The sequence below is a fragment of the Ambystoma mexicanum genome, chromosome 2p (assembly GCF_040938575.1).
Source record: "Ambystoma mexicanum isolate Mex_15411 chromosome 2p, UKY_AmexF1_1, whole genome shotgun sequence".
Taxonomy (NCBI): Eukaryota; Metazoa; Chordata; class Amphibia; order Caudata; family Ambystomatidae; genus Ambystoma; species Ambystoma mexicanum.
Genome location: NC_090923.1, coordinates 1,187,959,460 through 1,187,979,788, shown reverse-complemented (window position 1 = coordinate 1,187,979,788; position 20,329 = coordinate 1,187,959,460). Strand labels below are relative to the sequence as shown.

General features: G+C 47.2%; 1 protein-coding gene across 4 annotated transcripts in view; it reads right to left on the bottom strand.

The window, feature by feature from the left end:
- The window catches only part of PLXNB3 (plexin B3), a 446,830-nt gene that overhangs the window by 36,565 nt on the left and 389,936 nt on the right, over positions 1-20,329 (bottom strand). For all 4 annotated transcript variants that reach the window (XM_069645379.1, XM_069645380.1, XM_069645377.1 and 1 more), the window contains 8 exons: positions 15,310-15,471; positions 14,888-15,036; positions 13,965-14,065; positions 13,505-13,722; positions 11,668-11,846; positions 9,974-10,040; positions 8,712-9,024; positions 4,860-4,963 (listed from right to left, as the gene is read on the bottom strand). In XM_069645379.1, the coding sequence (XP_069501480.1) occupies positions 4,860-4,963; positions 8,712-9,024; positions 9,974-10,040; positions 11,668-11,846; positions 13,505-13,722; positions 13,965-14,065; positions 14,888-15,036; positions 15,310-15,471 (1,293 nt within the window). The remainder of the gene's footprint in view (positions 1-4,859; positions 4,964-8,711; positions 9,025-9,973; positions 10,041-11,667; positions 11,847-13,504; positions 13,723-13,964; positions 14,066-14,887; positions 15,037-15,309; positions 15,472-20,329) is intronic.

Sequence of the window (20,329 nt, the reverse complement as noted above, 5' to 3'; positions counted from 1 at the left end):
TTGGGACCAGTCAGTCCCAACCTACTTCCTGGCTTACAACACACATGGCATTAACTAGCCTGCAAAAAGCACCGCTGTCCCGCACAAATGCATGACAATAAAAGGAAATTCCGGACCCGAGAAGGCAGGAAGATGGTTAAAGAACAAAATGGCTAAAGAACAAACAAAAATATTGTGGCAGGGCCATGTTAGGACACTAGCCACAGTTAGTAGCCTAATGCGGCAAACGCAGGAATGCTAACAAAAATACAGTAAAAAGGTAACTGCTGCCAGCAGCTTGTCTTTACACACTTTTGAAAGTAAACAAAAAAATACTTTGAGTGTAGTCTAGGGTGATGCAAAAGTATCCCCAATGGACTTCCTTAAAAGATGCATTGTGCAACATCAACAAGTTATCCAAATAGATAACAAAATCAAAAGACTAAGGGAAACAATTTCTCAGTACTGACAGTCTGAAGGTCTGGTCAGTTTCCCCATAAAGTGGCCAAAGAACTCTCAGCACCTCCTCCTGCTTTGAACGACCCCTCTCATTCTCAGAACGTTTGTGATCAAATCAATTCCTTATTTCTGGACAAAATTGCCAGGATAAGGAGCTTGATTGCATCTTCCGGGTCTAGCATCCCGGTTTCGCCTCCTTTAGGAATGTATTCTACGCGTGCACCTTCAGCTTTTCTCCGTGATATTGTCACTGATGAGTGTTGCTAAAGCCATTGGCAAACTAAATCGGCATCTCCCGCTAAAGCCCATTCCTTTCAATCCGATTCAATCTCTCCCTTCGGACTGCATTACACCATTTACTTCAGCTCTCCATTCCTTCACAAACATGGTTATTCCAGCTTCTCTGAAAAATGCCTTAATTTCTTCTCTCTTGAAAAAGCCCCAGCGTAATCCAGCAATACCCAACAGCTATTGTCCCATTTCACTGGTTCCCATTCTCATGAAACTCATGGAAACCATTGTTACTCCTCGGCTGTCTAGGTTTGAGACGTAAGGTAATTTACATTCTTTTCAAGCCGGTTTTAGGCCTCTTATGGGAGCGAAGTCGGTCAGGATGTCCATTCTCGATTTGCCACGAATGCAGGATCGTGGATAGGTCAGAGTTTTAATTCTCCTTGTCCTCCACACGCATTTGACACCATTGATCATAAAATTCTTCTCCAACGGTTGGAAGAGACTGGGATGTCTGGTACTCCTTTTGCTTGGTTCACCTCCTTTCTTTTAGAGGAGCAACAGACCGTTTTGTTATTTCCTTTCGGTTCAGCACCATCCTCGGTCTCTTGCAGGGTGCCCCAGGGTTCTTACTCATCGCCCCTTCTTTTTAAAATTAATCTAGGGGCACTTGCTGATCTCGTACCCTCCTATGGCATACATTTTTCGACATATGCCGATGACATTCAGATACTCTTCTGCCTTGGGGCCCTGGTCTCAGATCCTCCTTCTAAACTTAAGGAGCGTCTTACTGAGATCGGGTGCTGGGTGGCTATAAACTGGATGAAACTTAATGGGGCGAAGACAGATCCTGGTGGTTGGCTCCTTTTGGAATTCAGACTCCTGGACATATCCTCTGGGCTCATGTCGGGCCCCTAGTGCGTGTGTGAAGAGCCTAGGGATAAAAGCTCTCCACACTGGTTCCCGCAAGGCTCAGATTGCTTCCGTTTGTCATGCCAGCTTTTTTAGCTGGAACTGCGGAGGAAAACTCTGCCATTTCTGCCACTCCAATGCAGATCCTCAGTAGTCACTGCCTCCACCATGTGCTCTCTGGACTATTGTAATGGCATCTACCTTGGGCAGCCTGATTTTTCTAAGCGAGAGGTACCAGATCCTGCAAAATTCTGAAGCACGCTTAGTCTTGAACGCTCCCAGGTTTTCTCACTCCAATAGGCTGTAGGTTGAGCTACACCGGCTTCTGGTGAGAAGCCGGATTAAGGTTTTGTGTATTGTACATCGATCTGTTGAACCCAGATGCCTCTGGGCCTTGGTTTTGAGCTAAAGAAATACTGATACATACATACCAAGTGAGCAAAAGGCCAGGAGTGAAGCTGAAGGCTTCATGAAGGCACCATGGGTAGGGAAGCTCATGCAACTCCATAATTGCCTTCATGGGATTTTAACATCAGACCATGCTCCTCGTTACTTACTATGGACACTAGAGTGAAGCATGAGCGTGCGTTGGAGTGCACTGTAATGTGTTGTCGTTAAGAGGGGTCACTGCTAAGCGTCATTAATAATGTTGTCTGAGTGCAAACATTTATTCTGTAACACACCCAGAGAAGATTTATTGCATTTCTGCCCACTTTATGCTGTACCTCGCAAGCATTTAATTCCTGTACTCAAGCACATTCGTTTTTAAACAGTGCAAGCCTGAAATGTATATTCGGTTGTTGGCCGATTCACCAGTAATTGCTTGGTCATGGTCATGCTATTTGAGAGGCGCTTTAAAAAACACAGAAGCACTCTTAAAATCAATGTAGGTATATGTATATTGATTTGAATTGTTTGCAGTTTACATACATCAATTTCTTCTGTATTTATACGAAATCAGTTGCGATTTTGCACATTCTTTTCCTTTGTAAGTTCTTTGAATTTGCAGCACAGCCGTTCTGTTATTGGATATGAGCTTTGACAAATAGTTTAGGGATAGGTATAGGAATATGACATTTTAATCCATTTTGATTTACTTGTATTCATTAGAAAGCAATTGTAATTGGTATAGCTGTGTTTTGATTGTGTTGGTATTTCTCCCTCCATTTTAATGGAATTGTATTCTGAAATGAACTTGTAATGACTATGATGATTCACAAGTTCAGCTGAGGATCATGGACAGGCAGGATTCAACACAGCGCTGCTGGTGGGAACATGATCACCGAGCGTAGAGGATTCCTGTCTGTTGTCCGCAAGAGCCTGGGCTTCAGGAGAGCCGCTCAATTCCTACATCATGGCGCTCCCCCTCAAGGGGTTGCTTCATCATATTCATAACCTTGGACTACTTCCCTCACGAGTTGAGTCCTGACGATTCCACAAAACAAATTAGAACACACCAGTGCTGTTTCCAGAAACCGGATTGGTCAATCTGCGAGCTATATGAACTGCTATCGACCAGTTCATATAGGTTTGGAAAATAAATACCCAGCTTGTGAGTGAGCATTATTTCTACCATAAGAATATGAAACAGTAATAAAGTTATTGCCACGTTAGATCTTTGCAAGCTAAGCCGAGAGACACTTTATGAAGCCAATATGAAGACAGGGCAGAAAACTGCCATTCTTTATGGAGTTGAGCAAACTGTGCTGTCACTGAGCATTCATGTAATGCAATATATCAAACAACGTCAGACCGTGAAGAACTTTTACAGTTCCATTTTGTTATGGCACAATGCACAAATCACGCATTGTGACCGGTGGAGTAGCTGCTGCAGGGTGTAGTTTGGCAAAGATTTGGTCGTAGTGTGTATTGTATTTCCTGCTCTGTTCATGCCCGGTACCCTTGCAGGAAGCTGAATCTGGACGGCCGCATTGTGAAAAAGGCACATTTGGCTAGCATATTAACTGTATTTTCAATTGTATATATGCTGCATTGCTGTGCTATGCTAAGCTTGCCTAACGTGTCCTCGCGTAGCTTTCATATTTTGCCCTAGCCCCATTCCGGCAACTGTAACGTGACCCCCCCCCCCCCCCCCCCCCACCACCCCACCACCCCATCACGGAAGCAAACTAAACGCCGTCTGTCGGGCTGCATAATATGGGAAACTCTACAAAGAAACACCTACAAAACTGAGTAAATACCACACACTGTTGATTCCTCCCAATACACACCTGCTAGCTGTTATTAAACACAAGTATTTATGCTTTATGTAAATAAATAATATATTTACATTTTTAACTACTTTGGCCCTATATTTGCATTAGTGTTTTTTTCTACTTTAATTAAACACAGAGGGTGTTCTGATAGCTTTATAGACCTGCAGCGAGGGCCATACCACGCGTTATGGGCCCTGAAAACAGAGTTAATGGGGGTTGGTGTACGAATATATATCCAAGAGGTCGAAGTAAGATAACCGTGAAGTAACTTCTTTACATCCTCTTGAGAGGTTCTTCATGATGGACCTCCTTTGGAGTCGGTCATTAAGTAGAGAAGAAGATTTTGCATATTACTTTTTCTTGAAGACCAGCCCCTCGGAGCATCGGTTCTGAAACGGCGTGGGTGGTAGTTTCAGTAAAAAGAGCAAATTTTACAAATCGCCTGCACTCTGAATCACACCAGAGTGCGAAAGGTCACGTAGGCCCAGGATGTGAAACTGGTGCAAAAGACTGGCAACAACGACCTTCATTTTTCAATGACTGGACAAAGAAAATGGCAAACGGTTTGGATTCTTTCTGTAGAATATCTAGACCAAATAAATGGATTCCCAGAGAATCCTGACTCAACAATTCTCAATAAGAAATAAGAAACAGAAACAGACATGACACACAACATTAATTTACAGTACTTTAAAAATAAAAAAGTCTGTTCCTAATGCGGAAATTGATATCTGGAAACAAGTCTTGACCACGCATTTCAGAACCTTCTTACTGCAAGGTTCTCACGCCAATTAACGCCACAGTACACTCAGCACTCCAGGGGTGATTCGGTGGCACGGGGTAGGAAGGGCCCCATACGCAACATCGTAAACCCACGTGGGTCCCTTGCAACCACTGGGCCCAGTATGCTCCCCTCATGTCACAGGCTAATGGGAAGTCATTCGATGTAATACGTGTATGACAGAGTCATGTGCTGCCATTCCCTAACCCGCAATTGCCATCACACGGCATAAATCAGACCCAATCCTGGTTGGGCTCATACGCAGGCCTGGGCAGTCTCACCTTGTAGTGGCTGAGGGTGTTCAGACGCTTCCAGTGGTTCTGCGTGACTGAGGTGAGGTCTTCATCGGATAACGTCAAGTGCCCAGCAACGCCAGAACGCCACTCTGTAGCAACATGGAAGAAAAGCGATCAGCTTGAGAATGGTGGCGAAAAGGAAAACTGATTGTGAAGGCAATGACGCAATCTGAATTGACTCTGTACAGGGATCAAATGAAATGCAGACATAACAGAAGTGAGGATACACACTCGTGCTCCCGCCACAACAGGAGAAAGACCATCTCTGCAGCCGAAATATCATCAGCCATTCAACATCATGCAAGATAGAGACAGGGACGTCATTTGGGGGTCGCCAGGGGTCGCAACTGCGACCTCTGTGGTCTCCCTTGCGACCTCTGTGGTCTCCCTTGCGACCTCTACAAAAAAAAACACATTTTTTTTTTTTTTTTTTTTTTTTTTTTTTTTTTTAGTAATGCAAGCTCCTGGGCTGTGGCTCTTTACTTCTGGGGTGGCTGGCTTTCTTGTTCAGGCCCCTTAAAAAAAAGACTTGAGGCACTCCTGTTCTTATTTTTCTTCTAACACTTTCAGCACTGACCCTAAATAAGAAAGAATAGGAATACCAAATAATGTGTCTTTCTGGAATTCTATACAGTAATTGCTGGCCTCATTAAATGTTTATTTCAGGCACACTTCAGGGGGGTGAGTCACTGATTTAGCCTGTTCTTAAACTCCTCACTAAGCCTAAGCCGTTCATCCTTCTGAGGTCGATAAATGAGTACCAACACAGGTTGGGTGATATTGGGTGTATATTTTTTCTATATAAAGCGCTTAATGATGTGTTATTATATAGCACTTATGCTTATCATTTGGTCATGGACGTCTGCTTGCATACACAGTCATTTGGTAATACGGGCCAATAAACACTGAATTTAATGATACATATGGCGATCCATTCTTGTATGAATGTACATCATATAGTGATATCGTAACTATATTTTTCGTAGTGTACAATGCTATGTGATGCCACTTCCTGTTTTGTCAACGGGTGAAATGTCATGTTCCATCGCTACCGCTATATCACTTTGGGGCGGGGTCTAATGACATTACTTCCTGTGATGTCATCAGGGGGTCAAGGATCGGGTGATGTCACCTCCGCTACCCCTGGCATTTTGGTGAAATGACGTCCCTGGATAGAGAGCATGTTGTACTATAACAGTTGTTCCTTGTCTCACCAGTGCTTGCATCGGTTTACAGTCACATATTATGCACATTCCACCATCTAGTGGTAGTCATCAGTATTGCAACGTGTTCACTTCTAAAGTAAAAGTCGGATTGAACGGCCGATCCAGTCATGCTATCCTTAACCTATGTGTGTATTTGTAACCCTAATATCAGCCCGGGGGTGTGGAAGAGCTGTAGGTGGATTTAGGTTCGATACATCATAAAAGGAACATAACTAAGCGAACACAAATGGTAGTACAGGAAAGTGCATCTGAAGCCTTACAAACCATGCTTCAATCAGAGACAAACAGGGGGGACTGGCTAGAGGCACCCAAAGCAGACACCGAGCAATAATGCTGAATGAACAGGTGGGCAGGCATCGCTATAGGCACGGAAAACACATCCAGAGGTCTGGATGAATAGACCGGTGGGAGCAGTGACGCATCTTTAAAGTGAGCAGTATTGGAGACTAGGGGTGTGCACGTGGACATGCTGTTTCACCGGAAGGCCTTTCTACAGACCTCGAGGAGGCACACATCTACGACAATGGACTGGAAGATCGCCAATGCATAAAGACATTAAGGGTTCAACATAATCCCAGAAAGACGCTGGCGGGCAGGAATGAACATTTACCGGTAGTGAGCCATGCACAGGGCTGCGGAAATGATTATTGAAATGGAAACATTGTCACAGTCGTGGAACCTACATAGTTTTACAGAACCCAACTTGCAGGGAGGAAGGCACGGTTACAGACATGGACCGTATGCATAAGGATACAGAGGTGGCGCGTCTGGGATGGAGGTCTCTTACTCCGGTGCGACAGGGTCACAGGCTTGACCATGTCAGGGGGAGAACAGGGAGCCCTCCCAGCTCAGGGTAGGAGGCCATATGCCAGAGTCAGCCCTATCCCAGAGGGGATGCGAGGTAGTCGGCAGGGCCGCAGACACTGATGCCGCTGGATGTGCTTTGAATGTAATGATCACCCAATTCCATACCTCCCCAATTCTGGCCAGAGGTCTTTTTGTTTCCTTGCAAGATTACAAGGCCCATCAGGCACTGCTAGAACAAAGAAGCCCAGTGCACCGCCAGAGAAAACCAAAGACTTCTCGGCAGACTAATCATTTTTATTTCGTTTGCAATTGGTTATTTATAACACGCTTAATACCCAGAGGTTTCAAAGCGTGGAACCAGGGATCGAACCTGTGTTGCTCTGCGTCGTCTTGCTTCCAAGACTAGCACGTTGCCCCTGAGCTATCCTCCCAAGACAATATCCCCATGCCTATTCCTTAACGGAAGCAGTGCTTAGTGCAGCCAGGAGCAAACAAACTGCCGACAACTTTCAGCGCAGAGCTTCACTGAGAACACTCCAAGGGCAAGTGGCATGCTACAAAAGGTGGCATGGCTAAAAGGGTTGTTTGTAGAATCCCACGACCCACCCCTGGGGGAAAAGACAGCCTTAGATTGGACCCCAGAGTCAGGTGGTTAACACAACCAATGGGGAGGAATGGCAAGAAACAGAAAGCTGTGGGTATAAAAGCCCGCAGGGGCCACAGATTCTGTTTGGGGAGGGGTGGGGGGGAGTCGAGGGGGTTGAAGGTGGACCGGGAAACCAAAAGGAAACCAAAAGACGATGCAAGGTGGAACGGAACGCTGAAGAGTCTGTGGAGAGGTTGACTTGTGTGAGAGAGCAGTACCCCCGAGTAGAGTGTAGCTGGGATTGTGGGAGTATGTGCGAGAGTAAGAGGGGCGTAAGAGGTTGTAGAGAGGTAGAGGGAAGAGTATGAAAGCTGACAAGAGGAGAGAGTAGAAGGTGAGAGTGCTTGGTGGAGATGGGAGGGGAAGAATTTCTGGAGCGATACGTTGTAAAAGGGTAGGAGGGAGGAGTGTGGGGGGACCGGAGACACAGCAGGAAGTAGGCGGGAGATGAATAGGTGAGTACAAAGAAGAAAACTGGAGGTAATAGGAATAGAAGGGGAGAGAGTACGTGGGTGGACCAGAGGAACTAAGGAGTGAGAATAGAAAGTTTATAAAATAGTAAAAGGGGTAGAAAGGATAGAAAAGATGGGTAGAAAATAAGGAGACGGATCTGGGAAACGAGTAAGACAGAGGGAGAGTGAACTGGGGGAATGTTTGAAGATACACAGGCACCACCCTGAACCATCTTTAAGACCAGTATTGTGGGAACACCAGAGCAGGCTATCCTTAGAAAGTCCCATAGGGAGTAAGACAGATGAGGCCTTAACCTTAAGGCCATTCCTATGGAAGAAAGGCTAGCTTAGTCAGTAGGGGTTACCAATCGTTAGTGTTCACACTGATCTGGGCTGATGGGGAAGCAGAGTGGCAGGAGCTCCTGGAAGACAGAGGGACCCGATAGAATAGCTCTTTAGCCTAATTACCCTGCAGTCTCAAGTCCAACGAGACAAGACTAAGCGCAGCTTGTTTACAAAAACCCTTGAACCATGCATCGGCTTTGTGAGTTTTTTGAGACCATATGCAATACAGGTCATGTGAGTTAAGTAGCAAGAATGTTTACATAGTTTTACATATGCATGTTGACATACAGAGAGGCACTTGTACAGACATGCAGTAAACAAAACAGTGCCAAGACAAAATGGCCGACAAGGAGACCCTTACCAAGATCCAGGGAGTGCACGCTCGGCCTCTGGGAAAATGGCATGCCCTTGTACACTTGGTCCAGGATCTTCTCCTTCACCTGGGTGATGGTGTCGGTATCAAGAACACGAGCAGGCACGCGTTGCGTCTCGCTGGTGCTACCACTCTTCACAAACACAGTGAGAGGCATGGCTCTGTATTCTATGTCCTCCCGCAGCAGCCGGCTGTCATTCAGCGTGCGCTTGGCCTTACCCGTCACTGCGTCAACAGGCCCTTTGTCCACCTGATACTTGATAGCTCGGAAGAGAAGGTAGAGCGGCTCTCCTGCGGCCTCCTGTGCAGGAGAGAAGCACACAGCAAAGGTTTAAAAGAGGAGACAGAACCAAAGCAACGACTGCTGTTATTGGGGTTGGGGCATGTACAAGCATTCAATGAGGCGGGGAGTGAACCCCACTTGTTGCATGGGGGAGATACAATTCAAGATGTAGCTGGGTAGTGGGGGTTTGCTACGGGCGAGAACCATGCCCCAATGAGCTGGTTATACCCACACCAATAATCAGGGCAGGCAACATTATGCAGAGAGCAGAGATTATAATAGTAATACTTAAGAGAGATTGCCAGTAGGACACACAGAACAAAAACCCAATACAGAACAGGGCCCATTGGGATGCACCTACCAGGGAGTGTCAAGGAGCATGACAGAGCATGAGAGTCATGGATTGGGGCATGTAACCCCGCCATGTCCACTCTGGTGGCAGAGTGAATACCACCACCCAGGGATAAAGGCCACTTACCAGCAGCCAGGTTGTGCATCAACAAAGCCATCCATGAGATGTACAGATGATCTAGGCCATGGGGGAGGCACCGCCACCAGAGAGCTGGCCAAGTAGGGTATGTTCCTGGGATTTACACTGAACACCATTTACATCATAGACCAGGGATAGTGAAATATGAGCAGAATCAGATCCCCGATGCCTGCTGGCTTATCGGCACGTAATAAATAAGGGAGTGGACCAGGAAATCCTATTGGGAAGGAGGGAACGTGATCCCATTCTGAGAAAACTACTGACAACGGAAGCTTAAGTGCTCGATTTCTCCTTGTGCTGAGAGAAATCAGTTTTTCCAATCGGAGCAGAGGGCACCTCTGGCCTTGCAATATCTGAACACAACCCCCCTGATGCTTCTCTAGAAAACGATTGGTGTGATGCATCAAGCTTTGCCTCAGTAGCTGTTGTCTGGACAGCAGAGGACATGTCCGCCCCCTCCTCCACATCACCACTTACCCTCAGGAAGGAGTAGAGGCAAATGGACATCCAGTTGGTGAGTAGCTTCTCCACCATCGTCTCAGTCCTAGAACAGACAAGGAAAATGAACGTCAAAGAAGGGTTGGCCTTTGCCTCAAACCCAGAAGGATGCTCCCTTCCCGCAAGTTGTACGCTCCAGCCCAGTCTTGTAAAGGAGGCCTCTCGCCTAAGGCAGTCACATTCCTACAGGTGTGCTGTAGTCAGAGTTCATCAACCTGACCCAGGCAGAGAAAGACCCCCATCGGGTGCAAGACCACAGGAAGCCACAAGGCAAGACCTCTTGATGGGCACCCTCAAGTTTGCACAAAACCATACATTATGGGACAACGATTGTGACTGCCAAAATAACGCTAGTGCCACTGGTGGAAACCAATTTGGAGGCTATACGGTTACACAGATACTACTAAGCTGTGGGTGGCCTCACACAACAGGGAACTCCTCTGCAGATACCACGAACATTAAGACTAAGGACACGCCAACTCAATTTCCTTAAGGCCTACATAAATCGCTATTAGCCAACAGAAAGGGTGCTCATTATAGCTACAATTGAAGGAAGGATGAAGGCAGGTCCAGCCCTTATGTAGTCACACCTTTGACCTGTAGGTTATATCTACAGTGGGCACATGCCCTACACAAGATGGCTCAAGGGCTACATAATGCCCAGCTATGCTCCCATCTTTCCAAAACTGTTTGGACCTGCATTTCTTATGAAGGATTCAGGACCTCCTAGAACGTCAGGCTCTTCCTCCTCCATACACGACTGGAAACTCCTACTGCTGCTGGCATGGTTGGAAAAGCTTGTCCAGAGATGCGGTCACTTTGTAAACCTGAAAGGAGAAACCGGTGTGTGCCTCTGCACACAATCCATAACTAACAATTCCCACCGAGGAGATGTTTTTCCTAGCTATGGGCAGGGTCTAAAACTCCTGACTCCATGTTGCACTTGCCCTTATAGCGTGTGGATGATTCCATTTTCTCCACAAGGGGAGTTTTTTGTCCCTATGCAATTGAGACTGAAGTTTAAAATAAATACCCTTAAAGTTTGTTATATAAAAATCCCACCGGGTGGGATAAAGGTCTTCCCAGGCAGTTGAGGGAACGAGTGTGAGCTTGGGACAGGAAAGAAATTAAGCAAATCATTAAAACGTATCCCTATTTACTCTCGTTATTTAATAACATACACCACTGGCTTCAAAAATGTGAACTGTGGCAAACACTTCTTTGTGACTGATCTGCGCAGCCGGTCTAGAATGCGCAGATATGGCAGGTTTCTGTCTTTTGGACTCAAGCTCATTAGTTCCGCCTACGACCAAGATTGGACAGGTAACGCATGTACCACTTGACTGCTGCGGTACAAAGGCTGTTGCACCGCTAAAACCGCGACTCAATCAGGTGGAGAATTCTGCATTTCTTAGTTTGGAAGCTCTTGTATTTTTCTTAGGTGTGTTTTGCAGCCTCGCTTTCTGGCATAAGGGTGCACCTGAATTTTGTAGGCTTTACTAAGGGTATCATCATATAGTTTAGAAACTTTTTTCAATTTCTAGGATTAGGAGGATCAGACACATTGAGTAGTATTATTATACTAATTTTCCACCACCCTCTCCCCTCCTTGCCGCAACAGGTAATGCACAGCGGATATGGCACTTTGCTCTTTTAGCAGCTTCCCCACTTACCTGCGCAGCATAAGCTTGGGATTCTTCACCACGTACTGTTCGGCCAGGGTCGCAAGCAGTGTTGTCATGATCTCGGTAAGGTACTCCAGCTTCCCGTGCAAGGCCAGGGTGAGAAGCGAGGCCACATGGCAGCGGTCACGCTGCGAGAATGTCTGCTGTTCCTCCAGCGTGCATATGAGCTGAAGGCAGGAAGAAGAGGGAGACTCATCAACGCTTGACATACGGTCATGGCCTCAAAGGCCTGCAACCTGTGCCACTCCAAATGTTTTGGACTAGGACTTTCACGATTCCTCACCATTGACTATAATGGCTAGAGCTGATGGAGTTTAGTCCAGAACATTTAGAAAGCCAAAGGTTTCAGACACCCGGACATTCTCTCATTCTGACCTAGGAGCTCCCAACCCCACCGTCTCTACCTGTGAATGCGGTGTTGCCTTCATGATGAATCCTTCCTACAGCTCAAATGAGGTCCTCTCGGCTTGGTGAGAAAGACCAGACGACCTCATTTGTACAAACCGCTATTCTTTGTGCCCCTCGTCCTCTGCCATCCACCTCTGAATACAGCACAAAGACGAAAACCTAATTTCCCAGGCCCACCTATCGTTCTCGCTTTGGTGAGAAACACTTTCACGCCATTCTCCTTACCCAAATGCTCTTTTCGGTGCAAAGGATCTTCTCACATGCGACTGCCTGTGCCCACAAACACACTGATACATAGTGACTTTCCCCAGGTGAAAAGGATTCTCGCCACTGATGAACTCGCGCACACTTCGGCGAAAATGAAATGATGTCCCCTGACCAGCTATTGGTCCTATTACCCGGGGTAGGGAACAAATAGGATTATCTAAAGGCCTTTAATGTCTTCTATACCAGCCTGCATGCCTCTACTTTGCAGAGCAATAGCTGAGAAGGGGCTAGTTCCACTAAATGCCCGTGGCTAATCCTACTTGGATCAAGAAGCCATCTCCGGCTTTTTCAACTTTTCTCAGGATTATTTGGAAAAGATTCTCTAGTGGCTAGACAGTAACAGGTCATTGGAAATTATATTCGGGCTACTCAATGTCATCCTTCATCTCTAGTTTGGAGTTTCTACTCTAGCGCTCAAAAAAGGAGGGAGTCCGATGGTGGTCAATCCTGCTATGTCCAGGACTATTGGAATAGATCTTGGATAGCATCTCAAATCAAATGCTTGAGAGATTGCAAAGTGCCCAAAATGCATCTCCAAGACTATTCAGGTGTGTGTTGGTTGTAGCTTAAATGTTCACCTTCTCCATACTGATCAGTGGCCAAAGTTGGTTTAGTTTGTCAGATAACATTTTCTCCATTCTCCGAGACTCCCTAAACACCCCCCCCCCAACTATTTTGTTGGTGAGGACACACTTCTCATACTTGTCCACCTTGGTACTCAACCCTTTGTGGTCTCAACTTCTTGCTGATGCGATTCTCAGCACACGCCTATCTATGGACATGCAATCTTTCCGAGGAAGAGCTTAACTTTCACCAACCATTTGTGGTCCTGGAACCCTATTAAGGAAAAGCTACTCCTGTGCTCAAACACTGACCACCTTCGAGTCCCACACCAAAATAAGGAGCAGCATCTCCGGTCAACCACCCATGGTCATTCTATCTTGGTGAGGTCAAGCTTCACTCCCCGAAGAACAAGTTTCTCTTCCCATACAAGGGCTGTCGAGGATCGCTACCTGTGATCTTCTCACATTGGTTAGAAAGCTAGGGCTTCTCCCTCTCCTCCCAGGTTGTGGATGATTCAAACTCCCCTCCGATGGTTCCCCCACCTTTGGATCCATCCCCCCCTGTTCCCTAGTAAGAGCTCACACACCTTGGTAAGAAAGAGTTTGTTATTAAGCAGATTGGAGAGTTGATTAAGTCCCTGCTCGACTGTTTGCCGCCGTGCCTCTGGTACATCCAGATTTCTCCGTAGTGGGGACCCTGTATGGCCTGGAAAGAAAATCCGCTCAATATAAGTCTTGTAGTCCAGGAATGGGATCCCGGTGCCTTCCAGGTCACTAGTGAGGTCCATCATCTCCGTCATTAGATCTGCATTGGGAATTAAACAAGATGATAGGGGCAGATGAGTCGTACGAGCAATGGTGCAAGAGGGGACATGGGTGAATTAAAGGTATTGGTGGAAAACAATGTGTGGTAGATCCAGCCTATGGACAAGCCAGGAACACCATGAGGCCAAACAATTGCCAGATGTGTACTATACAAATGCCTACGAGCATGATGGGGAAAGGTTTGGAGTAAATGGATCATGCTATCACTTTAATGTGACTTACCAGTGAACTCTTTTCGGCATTGGTCTCCCACGCTGATCTCCAGGTTCTCCAGCTGGACCAGAACCTTCTTGTAGTCCCTCATGGCCTGCTTACTCTTTCTCCTGCAACAACCAATCATGTGATACACTGGGAACTGGCGCAGATAGTAGAAGACATGCAACAGTCCCACCAGAAACCCAGATGTTTCCAAAAGCAAGGACAAATGGCATATCCATCCCTGCCACCAGAAAACACAGGAAGCCGAAAATCAAGGGAAGCTAACATTTACAAACTCCAGCCAAACATCAGCAAAAACAGCATATTCACAAAGTTAAGATAAACCAGTGAACGCTACGGCCATGGAAGAACCCCATGTTCGCAAACCCCAGAAATACAACTACAAGCCAAAACAAAGAAAGGATCCCCCATGGGAACAAGTCCCAGAACAAATTACTAAAACCCACAACTAAGGAGGACCCTGCATTCACTGTTTAAATTACAAATTAAAACATGCCCAGAAAGAAACTGCTAGAGACAGTAGCATTCCCAGAACTATTGGATGGAAAGCCACTATATATCCCCACCTTCGAATATCCAAAAGTGGCGAGATGCCTGCCACAAACCTTCACAAAAAGGATAAGGAGATTCAGAAGCTGGTCCCAAACTGAAGGGACAGACATACACTGCATTCAACTGTGCCGCTAGAAACCAAAACTGTGCCGCTAGAAACCAAGGACAAAGTACGCCCAACCGACACTGCCACCATAACACATCACAAACATCTTAAGGGAAACCATGCATAGAGCAGACGCCGCAGAATTCACAGACTCCAAAGACTAACATTTTTCCTGTAAGACTCCTCACAAGGGCTGCCTCGGGGGTATGGCAATCTGCTCAATGGGGAAATATAGTACAATTAAGATATCCACACAGGAGGTGGTCACCTGTACATAAAGATGATGATAACAACGACGAAGACCACCACGGCTGCCCCAACTACCAGTCCGATTTTTGCCTCTTGGGGAAAGCTAGACTGCCCTTCTGTCTCATACTTCACAGAGCCAAGCCTGAAGTTCAGATTCCCCATCCGCACCTGGAGAGGACAAAGAAAACAAAAAAAGAAAAAGACATCTTTATTTTAAACAGTGTGCAGCAGACTGCCATAGATGAACCCACCAGGCATTGGTCAACTATGAACTAAATCAAAGTGACCCGAATGTGACCACAACCATCCAATGGTCCTATTGCCCATTTCTAGAAGGCACCAAACGCAACATGCTTTCCAGCTCAATGGTCTATATTGTGGCCAAGTTCACTTTGGGGAATCCAATCAAAGTTGCTTCCCATTCTGGCTTCCATTGCTTACCACAAATTCTGGCAACAGAGCACCCTCTTCAAGTGGCTGTGGGGCTTCGAGGGGTGGTTCACAGTACAGGTGGTTCTTGGTCAGTGTTTTCACTGTGCATACACCATTGCCAATCATGGCAATCACTTCCTTCTTGCTGATGCCCAAGTCAAGCCCGTCTCCCTGCAAAGGTAAATAAAGTAGTAGAGGCTTAGCGATAGTTTCCTGCAAAAAAAACCCAACTCTCCAGCCTGGCCGCCTAAGGCCAGCTCAAACTCCTGCAAAAACCCAACTCTCCAGCTTGGCCCCCTAAGGCCAGCTCATACTCCTGCAAAAACCCAACTCTCCAGACTGGCCGCCTAAGGCCAGCTCATACTCCTGCAAAAACCCAACTCTCCAGCCTGGCCGCCTAAGGCCAGCTCGTACTCCTGCAAAAACCCAACTCTCCAGCCTGGCCGCCTAAGGCCAGCTCGTACTCCTGCAAAAACCCAACTCTTCAGCCTGGCCGCCTAAGGCCAGCTCGTACTCCTGCAAAAACCCAACTCTCCAGCCTGGCCGCCTAAGGCCAGCTCGTACTCCTGCAAAAACCCAACTCTCCAGGCTGGCCGCCTAAGGCCAGCTCGTACACCTGCAAAAACCCAACTCTCCAGACTGGCCGCCTAAGGCCAGATCGTACTCCTGCAAAAACCCAACTCTCCAGCCTGGCCGCCTAAGGCCAGCTCGTACTCCTGCAAAAACCCAACTCTCCAGCCTGGCCGCCTAAGGCCAGCTCATACTCCTGCAAAAACCCAACTCTCCAGCCTGGCCGCCTAGGGCCAGCTCATACTCCTGCAAAAACCCAACTCTCCAGCCTGGCCGCCTAAGGCCAGCTCATACTCCTGCAAAAACCCAACTCTCCAGCCTGGCCGCCTAAGGCCAGCTCATACTCCTGCAAAAACCCAACTCTCCAGCCTGGCCGCCTAAGGCCAGCTCATACTCCTGCAAAAACCCAACTCTCCAGCCTGGCCGCCTAAGGCCAGCTCATACTCCTGCAAAAACCCAACTCTCCAGCCTGGCCGCCTAAGGCCAGCTCATACTCCTGCAAAAACCCAACTCTCCAGCCTGGCCGCCTAAGGCCAGCTCATACTCCTGCAAAAACCCAACTCTCCAGCCTGGCCGCCTAAGGCTCGCTCATACTCCTGCAAAAACCCAACTCTCCAGCCTGGCCGCCTAAGGCCAGCTCATACTCCTGCAAAAACCCAACTCTCCAGCTTGGCCGCCTAAGGCCAGCTCATACTCCTGCAAAAACCCAACTCTCCAGCCTGGCCGCCTAAGGCTCGCTCATACTCCTGCAAAAACCCAACTCTCCAGCCTGGCCGCCTAAGGCCAGCTCATACTCCTGCAAAAACCCAACTCTCCAGCCTGGCCGCCTAAGGCCAGCTCATACTCCTGCAAAAACCCAACTCTCCAGCCTGGCCGCCTAAGGCCAGCTCATACTCCTTTCTGAGGAGCAAGTTAAAAAGCTCCAGAAATAGTATCCTGCCATTCCCAAACACTTTGCTCAAATATGCAAACCTATTAGCAGAAGAGGTGTGTAAGGAACTCATGGTGGCAACAGTAAAGACAGACAAGTGATCACAGGTCAAGGGTGTTTATTAAACTGTATAGATAGGTTGGAATAACACCTAATCTAAACATAAATCTATGATGGTAGTGAGCTATGACCATCAAATAATAAGGCAGTCCTAGTGGCGTCTTATAAAATTAAAAGGGCCCATGGTATAAAAATATATATATATATATATATATCTTGCCAATCCTTACAACTAAATACAAAGAGTGTGGGATAGTGTTCATAAGAAAGAAGTGTTCACAAAATGATGAGTCAGGATGTGTTAGCCGGGGGGTCTCCATTCCCCACGTTTTGAGCACAGGACAAGGTGGGACTCTTGAGCTCAGCACACTCTTGAGCTTTCCCAGCACAAGACTACAGTTCTGTTCTCAGGTATCAGGATCTTCTGTGGTTTAGTCTTTTTTATACAAAAAAGTCACTTGCCTTCAAGGACCTGATGTGTTCAAAATAACCAAACAAAACGTTCCTTTCTGTATGTATGTTGGGTGATTAGTTTTCACCCATGGATCCCCCTCTGCGAGGTTCAGACCCTTCTCGAATTTTAGCCTCCCTCCGTCGGGTTCACCATTGCTTTTTCCTAAGCAATTTTACCTGTTGCATTCACAAGTCTTTGGGTGATGGCTTTTCTCCCTTGGATCCCTCTGTTCCAGGCTCAAACCCTTATCAAAGATTAGCCTCCCTCCATCGAGTTCACTATGGCTTTTCTTCACAAGTCTTAATGTCCTTTTAGATAATCCACTGTGGACATCCCTCTGTTGGGTTCACACTTGTCAACACAATGTTCATTGGGGTATAATGCTTTGCCTTGTTCTGCATGCCTCCCTCTGTTGGGTTCTTGTTTGGCAGCCCCACAGTTCCTTCTACTTTCTCACTATGCTGGATTCACTTCCCTTCTTCCTCCACTTACTCGTCGGTCAAAGACTTCCAATTTTACAGGGAGTTTTGCTAGACCCCTCTATGACTACTTTGACCTTTTCCTTGCGATTCTCTTAAAGCCTTCTGGTATCAGTAGTTTCAACAATAGGGGAATTAACCAGAGTCTGCCGAGTGAGTACCCAGGTGGTGCTGGACCCCTCTGCAGCTGGTTTTCCCCTGAGGTGTTAACAGTTCTTTGATTTTCCCTTTACTTGCCATTCGCAACTTTCGTTCAACACAGAGCGGTTTCTTATCAGTCCTTCTCTCGACTCACCCGCTGTGATGAACCGCTTGGCTTTTCTTGTCTTTGGAGTCAAGGACGATCCCACAGTAGCAAGCGTCTCTCCCGGTCCTGCTTATCAGTGTAGGAGGGCTCTGTGTACTATTGACATCTGCTGCAACAAATGCTGGCCATTGTTCGGGGTCTTATGATACCTTTCACGGAGGCACTGTGGGTCTGGCTCGAAAAGGGCAAGGTCGCTTCCCTCCTCCTCACCCCTTCGGTTCTCGCCGCCTTTCTCCTCCTCTTGAACTGCCGCCCTGGGATAGCCATCTCGTTGCACGGTCTGCCTTGCTCGTAGTGTGCTCTCATGTTCCACCTTGTATCCCTGTGGGGCCGTCAGGTGTGTGCAGTTCTGGTCAATTGCCTGACTCTGCCTGATCCTTGTGTTGCTACATGTCAGGTAAATGGCTCTGGTGTTAGTCCGTTGTCTTTCGTGTCGTGAGGAAGTGTGTGTGTCGGGAAAGTGGGGCGGAGAGGGTAGAGTTTCTGAGTATCCTACATGGTTGGATGGGGAAAAGGTGTTATGAGAAGAGGAATACCGCATCTCACCTGTCGGTGTCTCACTTCCATCCTCAAGGACCCTCAATCCAGGTGATCCTCCCGCACTGGTCCACCCCCAGGAACTGGATTCAATAGCGATAGCCGTGTCCTGGTTTTTCACAGGTGGCAGCATAGAGGGGCCTACAGATAGCGCCCTTCCATGCACCCGCTCCCCATTGCAATTCAAGATCCTGATCCTACTAGATGCAGTGTTGCCAAGGAGCAGTGATTATATACTGCAATCGCTCAATGTTCCAGTGTGAACCACAGGGCCAGTCTGTACCGCTACCAACCGTAGAAAGAAGTGGCAAAATAAGCGCAGCAATAGTGTCTGAAAAGGCTCAGGTCTCCACCGCAACTCCAAAGATACGCCTGTACTTTAAATAGTGGGTGGAGCATTGAAGACATGCAGCGACAACAAACACTCATACTGGATGCTCTTTCCTCATCGGGCCCATCTAGATCAGCACAATGGGTCCAGCAATTATACTCCACCATTCCTTGAAGTTCTTAATAGATCTCAAAGTCCAGCCATCGCAGAGCTTGAGCAAGAGCCGGTTGAAAACATTCAGAAATAGAATCTGGACGGAAATTTCTGTCTTCTCAGTTCCTTGTCCAGTGGTCGACAGCAGTTTCAGAGCAGACCCTTTGACCCGTTTTATTTGTTTAATTGGCAGACTCCAATTGTAATCTTTTAAAAGTCTACCCATTTAATCAATTATATCCCTTTGTTTTAGATCAGGGGTCCCCCCATTCCCTCATCCACTCTCCCCACTAGCCTCTTCCTTTATGTTAAATTAAAAAGTGAGCACTATTTTCTATTTCTTTAACAGGTATCCCTTTAACTTATTTTCCTTTTGGATTGACATTTTGACCAGGTTAACCCCAAGAAGGGTTGCCCAGCAGCACTCATTTCAGGTTGTCTCTGTTTTGGATGTCGACCTTTGAACCTGCTGCCCCTCATCTCCAGGTCCCACCTGCTTCCAAAGTGGAGAAAGAGGTGGTGGTGTGAGGGTGCAGAGCGATGATAACATGTAGTGCTCTAACCTTCCACCCGGACCTTCAAGACTAGCCGCCAGTCTTCCTCTCGGAGGAAGAGGTATCATTACACATTCAAGGAGTAGCAGGACATGCCTCGGCTGTGCTCTAGCGGATCCCCTGGAATCAATTCATACATGTTGCTGTGCCTGAGAAAGATGCTTTAAAGCAGGGAAGAGGGATTATGTGGCCATGTGCCATGAATTAAAGCCTGCTACACATCGCTGGAGGATGCGGGTTCTGGAAATGGCAGTAGAGATTGTACCCTGCCACGCCCTGACCTTCCAACCACAGCCCGATTCTCTGCCAGGAGATGAAGATGCAACAGGCTAACCAAGTAAATTTGGACACTTCTCCTGGCCTAATCCTCAGGATCGGCCAGTTCGTCAGATACCCAAAGGCTCGTGGTCTGATACCACGTGGTGGAGAGATACAGGATTTCTCGAGCATCACTGGGAAGCATCCTGCCACCTCCAAACCATTCACCGGGGAAGTAGACCGAGGGCATCCTGGCAAAGTGCTATGCCAGCTGCCTACCTTCCTGTAAGAGGACATGGGGCAGAATTCAAGTTCCCCATTCACCTTCAAGTATTCTTTCCAACATCCTCACTCCCTACCTCACTCCCTACCTCACTCCCTACCTCACTCCCTAC